The 13,799-nt window shown below is 40.8% G+C and overlaps 1 protein-coding gene and 1 pseudogene across 2 annotated transcripts; one reads left to right on the top strand and one right to left on the bottom strand.

Moving 5' to 3' along the window:
* The first annotated feature begins 7,226 nt into the window (after positions 1 to 7,226).
* Positions 7,227 to 9,663, top strand: LOC143548516 (DNAJ protein JJJ1 homolog; annotated as a pseudogene). The gene is made up of 3 exons (XR_013137969.1): positions 7,227 to 8,836; positions 8,921 to 8,986; positions 9,399 to 9,663. The product of XR_013137969.1 is annotated as a DNAJ protein JJJ1 homolog (transcript).
* Positions 9,664 to 9,744: 81 nt separating this feature from the next.
* On the bottom strand, positions 9,745 to 13,595 carry LOC143548515 (histone deacetylase 5-like). The gene is made up of 14 exons (XM_077039653.1): positions 13,446 to 13,595; positions 12,502 to 12,703; positions 12,266 to 12,412; positions 12,067 to 12,176; positions 11,773 to 11,984; positions 11,625 to 11,689; positions 11,379 to 11,549; positions 11,207 to 11,293; positions 11,000 to 11,102; positions 10,796 to 10,920; positions 10,526 to 10,719; positions 10,303 to 10,429; positions 10,160 to 10,224; positions 9,745 to 10,086 (listed from the first exon to the last, which is right to left on the bottom strand). The coding sequence occupies exons 1-14, from the start codon at positions 13,544 to 13,546 to the stop codon at positions 9,921 to 9,923; spliced, it is 1,875 nt and encodes a 624-aa protein (XP_076895768.1). The 5' UTR covers positions 13,547 to 13,595; the 3' UTR covers positions 9,745 to 9,920.
* Positions 13,596 to 13,799: the final 204 nt, after the last annotated feature.

Genomic DNA, 13,799 nt, shown 5'->3' with positions numbered 1-13,799 from the left:
GATACAGTTAAGCTGGTAGGGTTTTCGGCTGAGCGCATCGGCTACCACATTAGCCTTACCAGGATGATACCGGATCTCACAATCGTAGTCGCTGATGAGTTCGTTCCATCGGCGTTGTCTCATGTTGAGTTCCTTTTGATCAAAGATATGCTGAAGGCTTTTATGGTCAGTGTAAAGGATACACTTAGTACCATAAAGGTAGTGTCTCCAGATCTTCAAGGCAAAAACAACTGCACCAAGTTCGAGATCGTGAGTTGTATAATTCTTTTCATGAACCTTAAGTTGCCTTGATGCGTAAGCGATAACCTTGCCTCGTTGCATAAGAACACAACCGAGACCTTGGTTGGATGCATCGCAATACACGACAAAATCATCATTACCCTCAGGTAGCGCAAGGACAGGAGCTTCACACAACAAACGCTTGAGCGTTAGAAAGGCTTCTTCTTGCTTCGAGCCCCAAATATACGGTTTACCTTTGTGCGTTAAAGCTGTTAAAGGCAAAGCGATCTTCGAGAAGTTCGAAATGAATCGCCGGTAATAACCAGCTAAGCCCAGAAAGGAGCGGATCTCAGAAGGAGTGGTCGGCGTAATCCAGTTCTTGATTGCTTCAATCTTGGATGGGTCGACATGAATACCCATCTTGTTCACAACATGGCCAAGAAACTGTACTTCATCAGACCAGAATTCACACTTGGAGAGCTTGGCAAATAGCTGCTCGGTTCGAAGCTTTTGCAATACCAATCGGAGATGTTGCTCATGCTCGGCCTTGGTCTTAGAATAAATCAGAACGTCATCGATAAACACAATCACGAATTTATCCAAGAAAGGCCTACACACCCGATTCATTAGATCCATGAAAACGGCGGGTGCGTTGGTTAAACCGAAGGACATGACCAAGAATTCAAAATGGCCATAACGAGTTCGAAAAGCAGTCTTCGGAACATCTTCATCGCGGATGCGCAACTGGTGATAGCCAGAGCGGAGATCAATCTTGGAGAAACAAGAGGCACCTTGGAGTTGATCAAAGAGGTCGTCAATACGTGGTAAGGGATACCGGTTTTTAATGGTGAGTTTGTTCAACTCGCGGTAATCAATACACATGCGAAACGATCCATCTTTCTTTTTAACGAACAACACCGGAGCACCCCAGGGCGAAGAGCTAGGGCGAATGAATCCTTTAGCAGTCAACTCTTGAAGTTGGCTTGCCAATTCTTGCATCTCAGCGGGCGCAAGACGGTAAGGAGATTTAGCTACGGGGGAAGCACCAGGGACAAGATCAATACGGAACTCGACTTCACGAGCGGGAGGGATACCAGGAAGATCATCAGGAAAAACTTCAGGGAATTCACGCACAACAGGGATATCGCGAAGTTTCTTCTCTTCAGCAGGTTTAACCACATGGGCTAGAAATGCAATGCACTTCTTCCGCATGAGTCTTTGGGCTTCGGCGCAAGACATAAGCTTAAGACCACTGGAGGGTTTCTCGCTGTAGATATGAAGATCACCCTTTTCTCGAGGTATGCGAATCATCTTCTTGGCGCAAATAACTTCGGCGCGATTATGCGTAAGCCAGTCCATACCAATGATAACATCAAAGCTCCCAAGAGGCATGGGGATGAGGTCGATTAGAAAATCGTTTTCGTTAAGGTTAAGCGTGCAATCTTTAATCACTGAGTTAATTAAAACAGTTTCGCCATTAGCCAATTCAACTGAAAAATTTTCTTTTAAATCGTTGCGCGGATCGCGCAAGCTTCTGCTCAAACGCGCGAGAAATAAAACTTCGATCGGCGCCAGTATCAAAAAGTACAGAAGCATAAAATCCGTTAAGCAAAAATGTACCATTAACTACGTCATTATTCGCTTGCGCTTGGTGCGCGGTTATGCTAAAAGCTCGTCCGCGTGTCACTTGGTTCGAAATCTGGTTCACCGGATTCGCTTGCGTAATCTGAACTTGTAGTCTCGGGCACGCGTTCCGGAAATGACTGGGTTCACCGCAGTTATAGCACGACCTGGGTCGTGGGTTTTGGTATGTTGGTTGTGGGTTCTGCGGGTAGGCTGGTGGTGTTGGCGCGATTGGGTTGGCGGGAAGGACTCTACAGAACTCAGCAGAGTGGCCAACGCGGCCACATCGATTACATTGACGACACGGGGTTTGGGTTGGGTGGTGAAGTCTACAGGTTGGGCAAAAGGGTTGGTTTCCTGTGTAAGGTTTCTTAGGTGGCAGGGCAGGGAGTGCGGGGTTGGTTAAGGCATAGTTGTGGACTATAGGGGGAGTTGGGTAGGCTGACAAAGGGTTAGGCGCGTATACTGGAGGTTGGTAGGCGGGTTGCTGGACTATGGGCGGGTTGGTAAGCGCATAGGCTTTGCGCCTGCGCTTGAGGTTGTTACGGTTTGAGGGTTCTGGTTTGGTTTCTGTTGGTTCAGGGGCAGTCTTGGTGGGTTTGGTCTTCTCAGTTCCCCGCAGGAACAGGGTTCCTGCTCTGACATGGTTGTCGCTGAGCACAGCGGCCAACTCGATGGCGTCAGAGAGGGTTAGTGGGTTTCTGGCCCATACAGAATCTTGAATTTCCATGGGGAGACCCCCAAGGAATTTCTCTATGGCTCGGCGGGAAGGGGTAACAAGGTGAGGGACAAGCAGGCTTAGTTCATGGAAACGCGTCGCGTACTCGCGCGCTTCACCGCTGTATTGCTTCAAGTTCCAGAATTCCTCCTCCAGGCGCTTAACTTCGTTGGGAGGGCAGAATTCTCGCGTCAGAATTTCCTTGAATTCCTCCCATGTCATGCTAGAAGCAGTTTCTGCGCCACGCGCATGAGCCACTCCGTTCCACCATGTAAGCGCTCTAGATTCCAAGACACTGGAAGCATATAGGGTTCGTCTGTCTGAGGGGCATTGGGTGTGGAGGAAAGTGTTTTCTATTTTCTCAAGCCACTGGAGCATCACGGTGGCTCCTTCAAGACCTGTGAACTTTGGAGGGTTACCCGCGTTAAAGGACTTAATGTTGTAACCAGAGGTGTTGGTATTGTTTTGGCTCAAAGCTTGGGCTATTGCGGCGGCCATTTCCTGGGAACGTTGCTGCGAACGTCTGCGCGCGGCTTCTTTCTTGAGATGGCGAGCTGATAGCGGAGGCATTCTATAAAAGTTTTAATTTTAGTTAATATCTTGGTTTTATCGCAAAGTATAACCCTATAAAGCTTGGTTTCGCGGAGTTAGATACTATCAAAAGTTAAAGTAAAATAAATGACCCTAAATGCAGACTTAATAAAGGTAACAAATCCGAATCAAGAATCGACAATTCATGTATCACCATGACTTTCCGAATTCCCAATTTAAAATATACGAGCAAACGAGTATTGGGGATTGACGATTCATGTATCACCATGACTTTTCAACCTTCAATACAAAACATACAAGAAAATGAGTATTGGAGGTTGACAATTCATGTACCACCATGACTTTTCAAGTCTCTAACCTCAGAACATAATCGTAAATGGAAATTGAAAATCAACTATTCATGTATCACCATGACTTTTCGGATTTTCAAATCCAACAAACGAATATGTAAGTAAAATCAATAAAAATCGAAATTCGACAAAAATCAAAATATCGCGGAATAAAACATAAAATCATATACTGCGCAAGCGCGAGCATATTCATAAATAACGAGTAATTAACAATAAGCGTGCAAACATGAGATTTCTCTCATGCGCGAGAAGGGACTCTTAGGTATTCTAGGCCGTTACGTCTAACCACCTATCCTAAAGTCAACGAGCTCTGATACCAATCTGTAACACCCCGACCAAAGGCGGATTATACATCGGGGCGCCACATATTGTTTCATTACTCGTGACACTATTGGGTGTCAATATTTAATAAATACATTCATTCGCGCACAGCGCAAGGTAAACATAAGATAACATAAATCATCATAAATCAATATATTATAAATCATAATATTCGAACAGCAATAACTTGTCTTGATACATTTTAATCTAGGTCCAAAATAAAGAAAACTTCCTACGTGTTCTCAAGCTCCAAAACAGCTACTGCAAACCTGAACATGTGTTAAAATAAACGTCAAACACTTGCGTGTTGGTGAGAAATCAAGTTTAATACAATACATAGATAGCCATAAATCTGCGCGCAACACGTGTATGTCTGGTGTTTAACAAGGGTGCAATCAGATTGTGATCAAGCCTAAATAGATCATAGCTCATAGTTCATAGTTCAATCCGTGCTCCCAATTGAGCACAAAAACAAGAAAACATCTGTGCAAGTGTAAACAAAGAAAACCGTAAACGATAGGTCTCCCGTGTTCATCTAATGGATCCATGAAAACTTCGGAATAGGCCGAACAAAGCGGTTAATGATACACACATACAAATAAACAGCCAAGTAAACGTCCTCAACACATGGGATACTGCGCGAGATAAACAAGTTTGACTCTAAGTTTGTACGAACACATGAACATCCCAAAACGTTAAAAATAAAAAGGGATTAAGTACGAGATTACTCACTTGATAAACGATGCGGTGTAAGATAAAGCAAGAACCAACTTTAAACAAGCACAAGTTAACCTATAAATAAGATTATTGTTTTAATGATTTGTTTTAAGTCTTGATTACAAGTTAGCATAATTAATAAGTAAATTATTATATATAATATATTACCGGAAAAGCAGGGCAGAACAGGGAGGAAGACGGAGGCAGAGAGGAAGACGGCAGAGAGAGCAAGGAGGAAGTTAAATTAAGTGTTTGTGTGTGATGTGTTAGGAAAATATTATTATTATTTATAGAGAAACCCTAGGGAACACAATCCCTAGAAAAAGGGGAAAAGATCTCAAAAAGTAAAAGATTCCAAAAGCAAAAGATATCAAAAGATATGGTAGCAGGGAAAAGAGAAAAAGCTGACAGGGAACAGTAAAAAGCATGGGCGGATCAGATAACGGTACTGGTCAAGCATGGAAAAAGCAGATCTCAAAAGATAATGTCAGTCACTTTTTCTGTCAACCAATGGGGTTGGTGCGCATACTGCGCCAAAAGTGGCTTTTCAGACATAAGATAGGTCAGGTCAACAGCACAGAAGATAAGACAACACAAAAGCAAACGGCTAGATTCAACAGAAGAAAACTCAAAGGGTTTAGCGCGAGAAGGCTAAGGCGCGCCGCGGGAAGAATCACATTTCTTAGCGCGCCGCGGGAGGAACTATAATTCCTAGCGCGCCGCGGGAAGAACTATAATTCTTCGCGCGTCGAGGGATGAACTACAATTCTTAGCGCGCTGCGAGAAGAACTACAAATCCTTAGCGCGTTGCGGGAAGAACTGCCGTTCTTCGCGCGCTGCGAGAAGAATTACAATTCTTAGCGCGCTGCGAGAAGAGTTCGTCTCGCGTATCGCTGGAACAGATGGTCTTCACGCAGGCTTCCTTGAAAGGAGTCTGGCGCGTGGAGCTGCGCAGACAACCTTAGGCGGGAAGGAACAAAGGACAAGCAAAGAGAGGGAAACAAGGCTTAAGGGCGGGACGGCGACAAGAGGGAAAAGAAGGCGGAGAGAGAAGAGGGACGGGACGGCGGAAAGAAAGAGAGGGAAAGAGGCGGGAAGGAAAATATATTATTATTATTAAAAGTAAAATATAAGTATAAATAAATATTAAATCATAAAAGAAAGAGATCGGGTCAGAGAAACGGGTACCTGGGTCAGGTCGGATCGGGACAGATGTCACACTAAAGGGTTAGAAGTTAGTCATAAGTGATATGTATAATAAGTTATGTGTGTGTAAATATATATCAAGAACACGAAGTCCTCCATGAAGCCTTGCCTTATGACATTCGAAACTTAACCAACCAAAGTCGGTGAAGTAACAAATAAAGGAAACAAGGGGTGTGTATTATATATATGTTGTACCACCATATTCAAGAGTTAGTAATGTTAGATGAACAAGTTAGAATGAAAGACTATAGTTAGTTTGACTTGAGAAGTCAAAACTTCAAGAATACATAAGAAATAACAACCTTGAATCTATGGAGTTTTGAGAGAGTTTTTGGATATGTAGCAAGAGTAAAATGAAGAAGATAGGTGTGTATATATAGAGAAGGAGTGAAGGGTTGGGTATAAAGATAGTTTTATGGTTTGCATAAAAATGGGTATGTTTAAATGGTCAAACAATGCATAATATAAAAAAAACAATATTTTATATATTTTATATATTTTAAATGACAAGATCCAATATTTTATATATTTGAAATGTTCGGGTTACAAACGGGTCGGGTTTACATAACAAAAGTGACCCGAAATTGACGAATGTCACACATGTACTTTGTTTCCTTGGACTTGGCACCACCATGGTGTTTCCTTACCACATTAAGTTTGTTTCTTGCCACATCACCCAAATCTTTAGGGGTGTGGCTTGTTGTAGATGCTCTTACTCATGATTAGTTCCTTTTCTTACGAGTTAAAATTACCAATTGTTGCACATAGGCACTCATTCTTTCATGTCTCATTGCTGAAGAAAGCACACGCTTAGCATACTAATCCTCAGTTTCCTCATCCCTGGCTTTCAAAACTATCTACACAAAAGGGTCCCTTATTTACAAAATGTGTCATCATGAATACATAGGCTAATCTTCGCCCACTTGGAAGATCTGTCATCTTCTAATTGGTTTGAACATACTTACTTTTCAGCAGGCTAAAAATCTGAACGTGTAGGCTAAATTTATGAAACATGTGTCATCTTCTGACTGATCTAAACTTACTATATATAATTTTTACTGCCCAAAAAGTGACGACTAAGACTTAACCTTCTTAGCCGACTTATCTCTCATGACAAGTCTAGAAGTGGTAGAGGTATGCCCTCCTTGACTCCCTTAGTGGAGACAAGCTTTGATTTCACTTGAGCCAGTTTGAAGAATATATGGATGAATGGACGAATCATGATTTTAATTTTAAGTTCGAACCCGACATGTGGCGAGGGTTTACGAATTTCATTCGGTTCCCATACATCTGAGTGTACAGTCTCAAGGCGGTCGAGAAGTCAACCTTAAACATATCCTTCAAAAAATAAACTTACACGTAAGATTTTTTACCGTTTAAAAAAACGACTTAAAACTAAAAGTCAAAAGTCTATTTCTAAAAATAAAAATAAAAAAACAATATGCCTATTTAAGTAATTTCCCCTGCAATTTATACTTCCGTTTTATTACGTATCACAGGTTACCATTACCATTCACCCACCACCAATGACATCGCCGGAGAAGCGTTGCCTATACGAAGTCCTGGGCCTCAGCCGCGACTGCACCGCCGACGAGATCCGATCAGCCTACCGCAAGCTCGCCCTCCAACGCCACCCAGACAAACTTATTAAATCCGGCATCTCAGAATCCGAAGCCACCGCTTCATTCCAAGAACTCGTCAACGCCTACGAGGTACTCTCCGACGTCAAAGAACGCGCCTGGTACGATTCTCACCGCTCACAAATCCTCTTCTCAGGCACAAACCCATCATCATCGGCATCAGCTGTCGTTCCTGATTTGTTTAGTTATTTTTCGAATTCGCTGTATTCGGGGTTTTCGGATAAGGGTAAAGGGTTTTATAAGGTGTATGGTGATGTGTTTGATAGGGTTTATCAGAATGAGTTGAATTATGTTAGGATGTTGGGGTTGGGTGGTAGTGTGGCGGTGAAGGAGGCCCCGTTGATGGGGAATGCGGAGAGTCCGTACGCGCAGGTGAATGCGTTTTACAGGTATTGGTTAGGGTTTGTGACGGTGATGGATTTTGCGTGGGCGGATGTGTATGACGTGATGGCGGGGGGGATAGACGGAGTAGGAGGAAGATGGAGGAGGAGAATAAGAAGGTTAGGAAGAAGGCGAGACGGGAGTTTAATGAGACGGTTAGGGGGTTGGCGGAGTTTGTGAAGAAGAGGGATAAACGGGTGATTGATATGCAGGTGAAGAGGCAGGAGGAGGTTGAGAGGAAGAGGGAGGAGGAGAGGGTGAGGAAGATGGAGTTGGCGAGGGAGAAGGCGGAGAGGGCGAGGGCGTATGAGGTGCCGGAATGGGCCAAGGTGGAGGATGATGATGTGGCGGATGAGGTGGATGAAGTGAGGAAGAATGAGTTGTATTGTGTGGCGTGTGGGAAGAAGTTTAAGAGTGATAAGCAATGGAAGAATCATGAGCAGTCGAGGAAGCATAAGGATAAAGTTGCGGAGTTGAGGGAGGCTTTTGGGGAAGAAGATCAAGAAAACCAAGATGATGACGAAGATGAGTTTGTGTCGGGTGATGAGGTTGAAAAGCTAAAAGAAGAATTTGAAGGTGTTGATATACGGACGGAAGAAAAGGATGATGATGAAGAAAGTCGGTCAGAGGAGTTTGTTGATGTTAATGATAATGGAAAGGGAACGGATGATGACGACAAAGAAGAAGAAGATGACGATGATGAGGATAGTGTTTTGAAAGCAATGTTGAAGAATAGAAAGAATCTTGGAGCGACAAGGAAGCTGAAGAAGGTTTATGTTGAAGTTGAAGATGAAGAAGAGGTAGACTTGATGGAGTATAATAATAAGAAAGGTAGACGAAAGAGGGGAGGTAGGAAAGAAACTGCTAAAAGAGATGAAGGTGAAGAACAGGGAAGAAGTGATAAACCCGAGATTAGTAACAAAGTTGAGGCGGATGAGAAACGTGAGGACGGTTTACACACAGAGGAACCATCTTGTGCAAACAATGAGAACAATGGTGGGCCGACGGAAAAGATCAAGGTTTCCAAGCAAGCTCCTGCAACTAAAGTTACAACCAAAAAGGAGGCAAATTCTAAAGCCAAAAATCCGCCCAAAGGGAAGAAGCAAAAGGTATTACTAACATAGTTGTTAACCTGGTTTTTCAATTTGTGCAACGTTTGGTCTAAAATCATGTTATGTCTTGTTTGATTGCAGGCAACATCAAGAAATGCTGGGACTGAATGCGATACTTGTGGAGTAGACTTTGAATCAAGGTGTGAAGTTAAGATTCTATGTGCTGCATGCCCCTTTATCCGTTCTAGGAGTGCAAAGTGCAAATGAGTCAAGCTGAGCCCGAGCCTGAGCATTACACTACTCGAGCTTGGCTCGATTTAAGTCTACGTTTTTGGGCTTGAGCTCGGCTTGTATACAGAAATTGAAGCTCGATTTTTGCTCAGCTCGAGTTAATTTAAGAAAAACCTTAAACGAGGTTGGACTGAATATTAGTTAGTATATTGAAGTCCAAAAGTAGTTGACTTAAAACATAAAATCACATAGATGAGCCCGATAATTTGAGGCTTGGCTCATTTAGAGTGTTTTATCGTTTTGATTTCGAGTGACTCGTGAGTGGCTCAGCTCGTTTGCACCCGTTTCTGTTGGCAGCTGAGCTTATTATGGTTGTTTATGTGGCAAGACTAAATTACATAAACATTTGAGTGACACGGGTCATGCTACACTGAAATCACGTTGACAATGAAGTCAGAAAGAAGTTGCAGATGTTTACTCTCAATAAGTCATTCCAGGGTTCCTGGGGCTTGAGTGGTATCAATTTTGTTTACATTTATACTATTTTATGCAGAGTAGGATTCTATTTATTAATGGTGCTGAGTGAAAAAGTGCCAAGTGCTTTATAGTTGTAATTGAGTTGATATAAAAGACAAAAGTATTCAAAATTCTGTTTTAAATGTTTGTTATTTGTTGGTGTATAACATCATGCTCTATTTAGAAATAATTTCACAATTCCTATAATTAAACAGACCTAAAAGCCTAAAAGGTCTTTAACATTAACAGAAGTTCAATACCAAGTTACAAAATAGAAGTTGTCAGTGGACTCCAGAAAGTCAAAAGCATATATCTTAGTTGAGAAATGAGAGCTACCAGCACAAGTTGTTCAAGCAACGTCTTTAAAGAAAATACACATAATTTAAGGTTGCAATCATAACGGTTTAGTAGCTGCTTCCTGTATATAAGCAAAAGCTTCATCTTCTGACAGTTGTTTCCCCTGTACAAGCCCTCTAACCAAGGTGTCCGCATATCCTTTAGCCGGTGCACAAATTGGTATCTTTCCAGATTTAAATCCCTCAACATGAGCATCGGTGCACCTGAATTTGAATAAGAACTGTTCAAAAACCTTAAAAGAAAGAAATTTACATTTTCCAGGCAAAACAAGCTTACGTCATTGTTAAAATTGGAATATCATTCTCCTTCCCCAAGTAAACAACATTATGGTACCAACCGTCCTGTGCAAAATCGACATTTGGTTAACATTATACTGTTTTGACTTTTGAAAGTCAACTCAAAGAAGTTGCAGTGTGTACCTTGAGAGCTTTCAAAGAAATATTCTTTTCATATTCAATGGAATCTAAAGCATCCAGGTCAAAGAAAGGAGAATTTGTGTCTGTACACACATTTTCCTGAAGTAGAACATCATTAAACTGCTCAAGACTGCAAAATTGACAAATCAAAATCAATGTGAGAAGGATTATTGATATAAAGATATAAATAAAATAAAAATATGAATAAAATTTTAATATAACATACGTGATCCGATAAAGGCACATGAAGGTCTTTTCCTGATTATTAATTTCAGGATTAAGAAAAGCAACACCTCCAGGACCCCAAGTTACTGTACTCTCTCTACCAAAGAATAAACGATGCGGGACCATCTTCCACATTACCTCTGTTGGCTTCGTTTTATCCACCGCACCTCGACAAGGTTTTTTCATACCTTCCGCCTGCAAATTAGGTTAAAACAAGGGTAAGGCGGTAATTTGACCCCCAACATTATAAATGGTTATGCAACTGTTTTACCTGGCCACCTTGTATGTAACAAAGGAATCTTGACTCGCTCATGTTTGACCCAAAAGATGCATACCAAACATGAACTGTTGATAACTCGGATCTCCAAGCTCGAGAAGAAGTAGCAATAACTTTATCTAGATTCAGTTGCAACTAATTAGATTCTAAAGGACAGATAAAATTGAAGATTTTTGGAACAGGAATGGAGAATTCAACCTGCAACATTACCGTCTTCACTGAGACTCAGTTTTGAAAGTGGTATTGTAACATCCTCTTGAAGATCATCATCATATTCGTCTTCTGATTGCGAGCTATATATCTGTAGTCACATATGGAAAGAAAACACCCAATTGTTTAATCTAAATTTGATGATTATGACAAAAGTTTCTTAACATAAATAAAGTAGAATCGCAAAACTGCCACCTGAAGTTGAGGTGTTACTTTAGTGGTCAACTCTTCAGGCAACTTTTCTGCTAGTATTGGCCAAAAGGTCCTTAATTCCTCGCGAACCTGAACAAATGTAATGTGTAACGACAACCATTATTATGCATAACTGCGTAAGAAAGATGAAATTTTGAAAATTTCTGGATCTTACCGCCTTGATCACGGTCCATGTGGATTCAAATGGATAAACATCAACAGATTCAGAAATAGGTTTGTCTTCTAGCAAAGTTTCCACACAAGCAACTACTGAATTTGCTAATGAGTTGAGACTGTATCCTCCTTCTAATGCCATGATAATCTTTCCACTGCTAAACTTCATCAGCTAGACAAATCACCAAAAATACTGTTAAAACATGTAAACTGCGAAAAACACAATCCTAGGCTATTGGACGCTAACCTTTTTCAACAGTATAGAATAACCATGTGGTGTGATACGACAGCCTCCAAGTGGGTCACCAATGGCTGCTCAATGATAAGATAAAAAGTTTCATATACATGCGGACAGTATATATATATTAAGTTCATTGACAGTTAGTAGAGGTGACCTGCATCAAATCCTGCTGAGATTATTATTATGTCAGGGTTGAACTCTGTTGCAACTGGGATTAATATATGGTCCCAAACCGCAATGTAATCTGCATCCCCACATTGACCATTCTCCCATGGAACATTTATATTATATCCAGCACTGGGTCCCTCACCAATCATGATGTGTGAACCATCATCACCAGTAGGATAAAAACTCCCAAACTCATGCCTGCATGTTTACAGTGTATCTATAAATAAGCATCATAAATTGATTATCTGTTTTACAAACAAAAGGAAATCATGTATTTTACCTGTGAACAGAGAAGAAAAGCACATTGGAATCTTTATAGAACATCTTTTGAGTACCGTTTCCATGATGAACGTCCCAATCGACAATTAGTATCTTGTTGATACCTAATTCCTAAAACATAACAAGAGTTAAGTTACTTAATGATGCACTATGGTCATGTGCGTACATGTTAATGATACAAAAACGCATATCACTCTCACTTTTTGGTTAAGAAGAAAGCTGGTTGCAATTGCAACATTGTTGAACAGGCAGAACCCCATTGGTTCATCTTCTTCTGCATGGTGTCCCGGAGGTCTAACTATAGCAAAGGCAGAGTTAAGTTCCCCCTTTGCAACTTTCTCAGCAGCCTGTTAAACACATCTTTTATTAATACTTTACAGTCAAATAAAATATATCATATAACACGTAATTACAAGTATGTATCAGAGGTTCTCACCTCAAGCACAGAACCAGCAGCAAGATAAGCAGATTCTGATGAACCTTCATTGAAATATATAGAATTGTATTTACTAGCTACCCTGTTTCTTTTTGAAGCTGGCTTTTGGGAGCTTATTGTCTTGATCAGATTAATCTGATTACTGGTATGAACTGCAGCTATATATTTGTCCTCCACTTCTTTGGCATCAAAGACCATGCATCTGAAACACAAGTTCAAGTATTAAAAAGGGGGTGGCGGCGCAGCTTGTTGCCCGCTTACCAGCCTCTCTGTTGTAATTTGGATCCTTTTGTTCAGTATTAATGAAAAGTAAAGTTACAATAATAAAAAAAAAATCATGAATACATCACAAAACCGATTTAACACTTGTTAATGCAATCCAGATTTCCATCATATGATAAGGGTAGAAAAAAGAAACATTTACAGAGTCACTACAGTCTACAGTAACAAGATAGCCTTCTAGCATCCGTTCCCCCCCCCCCCCCCCCTTCCAAAATAATAATAATCAAAAAAAATCTTTCCATAGGTCAAAAGTTACAACTTAAGGATTAAGATACAGATATTGTTGATTAAATAAAAAAAAAAAAAAAACTGGTACTGAAAATGAAGTTTCTTTGTTTTTTTACCTCTAATCATGCTAGGTAAGAAAAGATTTGCATAAACTTAGGTGGCAATGTGAAATGTGATAATTAAGTAAAAACAGTAGCAAGAAAGGAAATTTATTTACTAAATAAATACTTATAATTGTAAGCAGCACAGTCAACATGAAAATAATTAGTATCAAATGACAAAGCCATTAGAAACCCTAATAATTCCATTAAAAACTAATAATATAAAGTATCAAACACTAAAAGAAGCTTACAAGTACATATACATTATATATAGTGAAGTGAAGGTATGCATGTATTGAGTGAGTAAGAAAGAGAAGTAAGTGTGCGAGTTACCTGTGAAGAAGTTGAGTGGAGGTAAGTTTGTTCCAAATAGCACGGATACGATTGGGGTTTTCGGGATGAGGTTCGCCTTTAGGTGTTGAGTGCTTACACATCCTTTCATCGTACACCAAACCAACACGACGTTGAGTTCCATGGACGTGATCGGGCAGAGGCGGAGGCGGACACTCCATGGACACAGAGGTTGAGAAAGAAAGTGAGGTTTGAAATTTGAAACAAGGCTAGGCTGTGATTGCTACTTCCTCCGAGTAAAAGAGCTAAAGCCAAGTAATCATATCATCCACTTTTTGTTTCCGTAGATTGTTTGACGGGCCACGCAAACTAAATTTGGGATTTTTGTTTGGCTAT

Source organism: Bidens hawaiensis, unplaced genomic scaffold (assembly GCF_021521415.1).
Source record: "Bidens hawaiensis isolate Kalapana, Puna unplaced genomic scaffold, B.hawaiensis_p1.1 tig00015188_1, whole genome shotgun sequence".
In the NCBI taxonomy this organism is placed as follows: Eukaryota; Viridiplantae; Streptophyta; class Magnoliopsida; order Asterales; family Asteraceae; genus Bidens; species Bidens hawaiensis.
The sequence above is the reverse complement of the archived record's forward strand: the minus strand, read 5'-3'. Positions and strand labels throughout refer to the sequence as shown.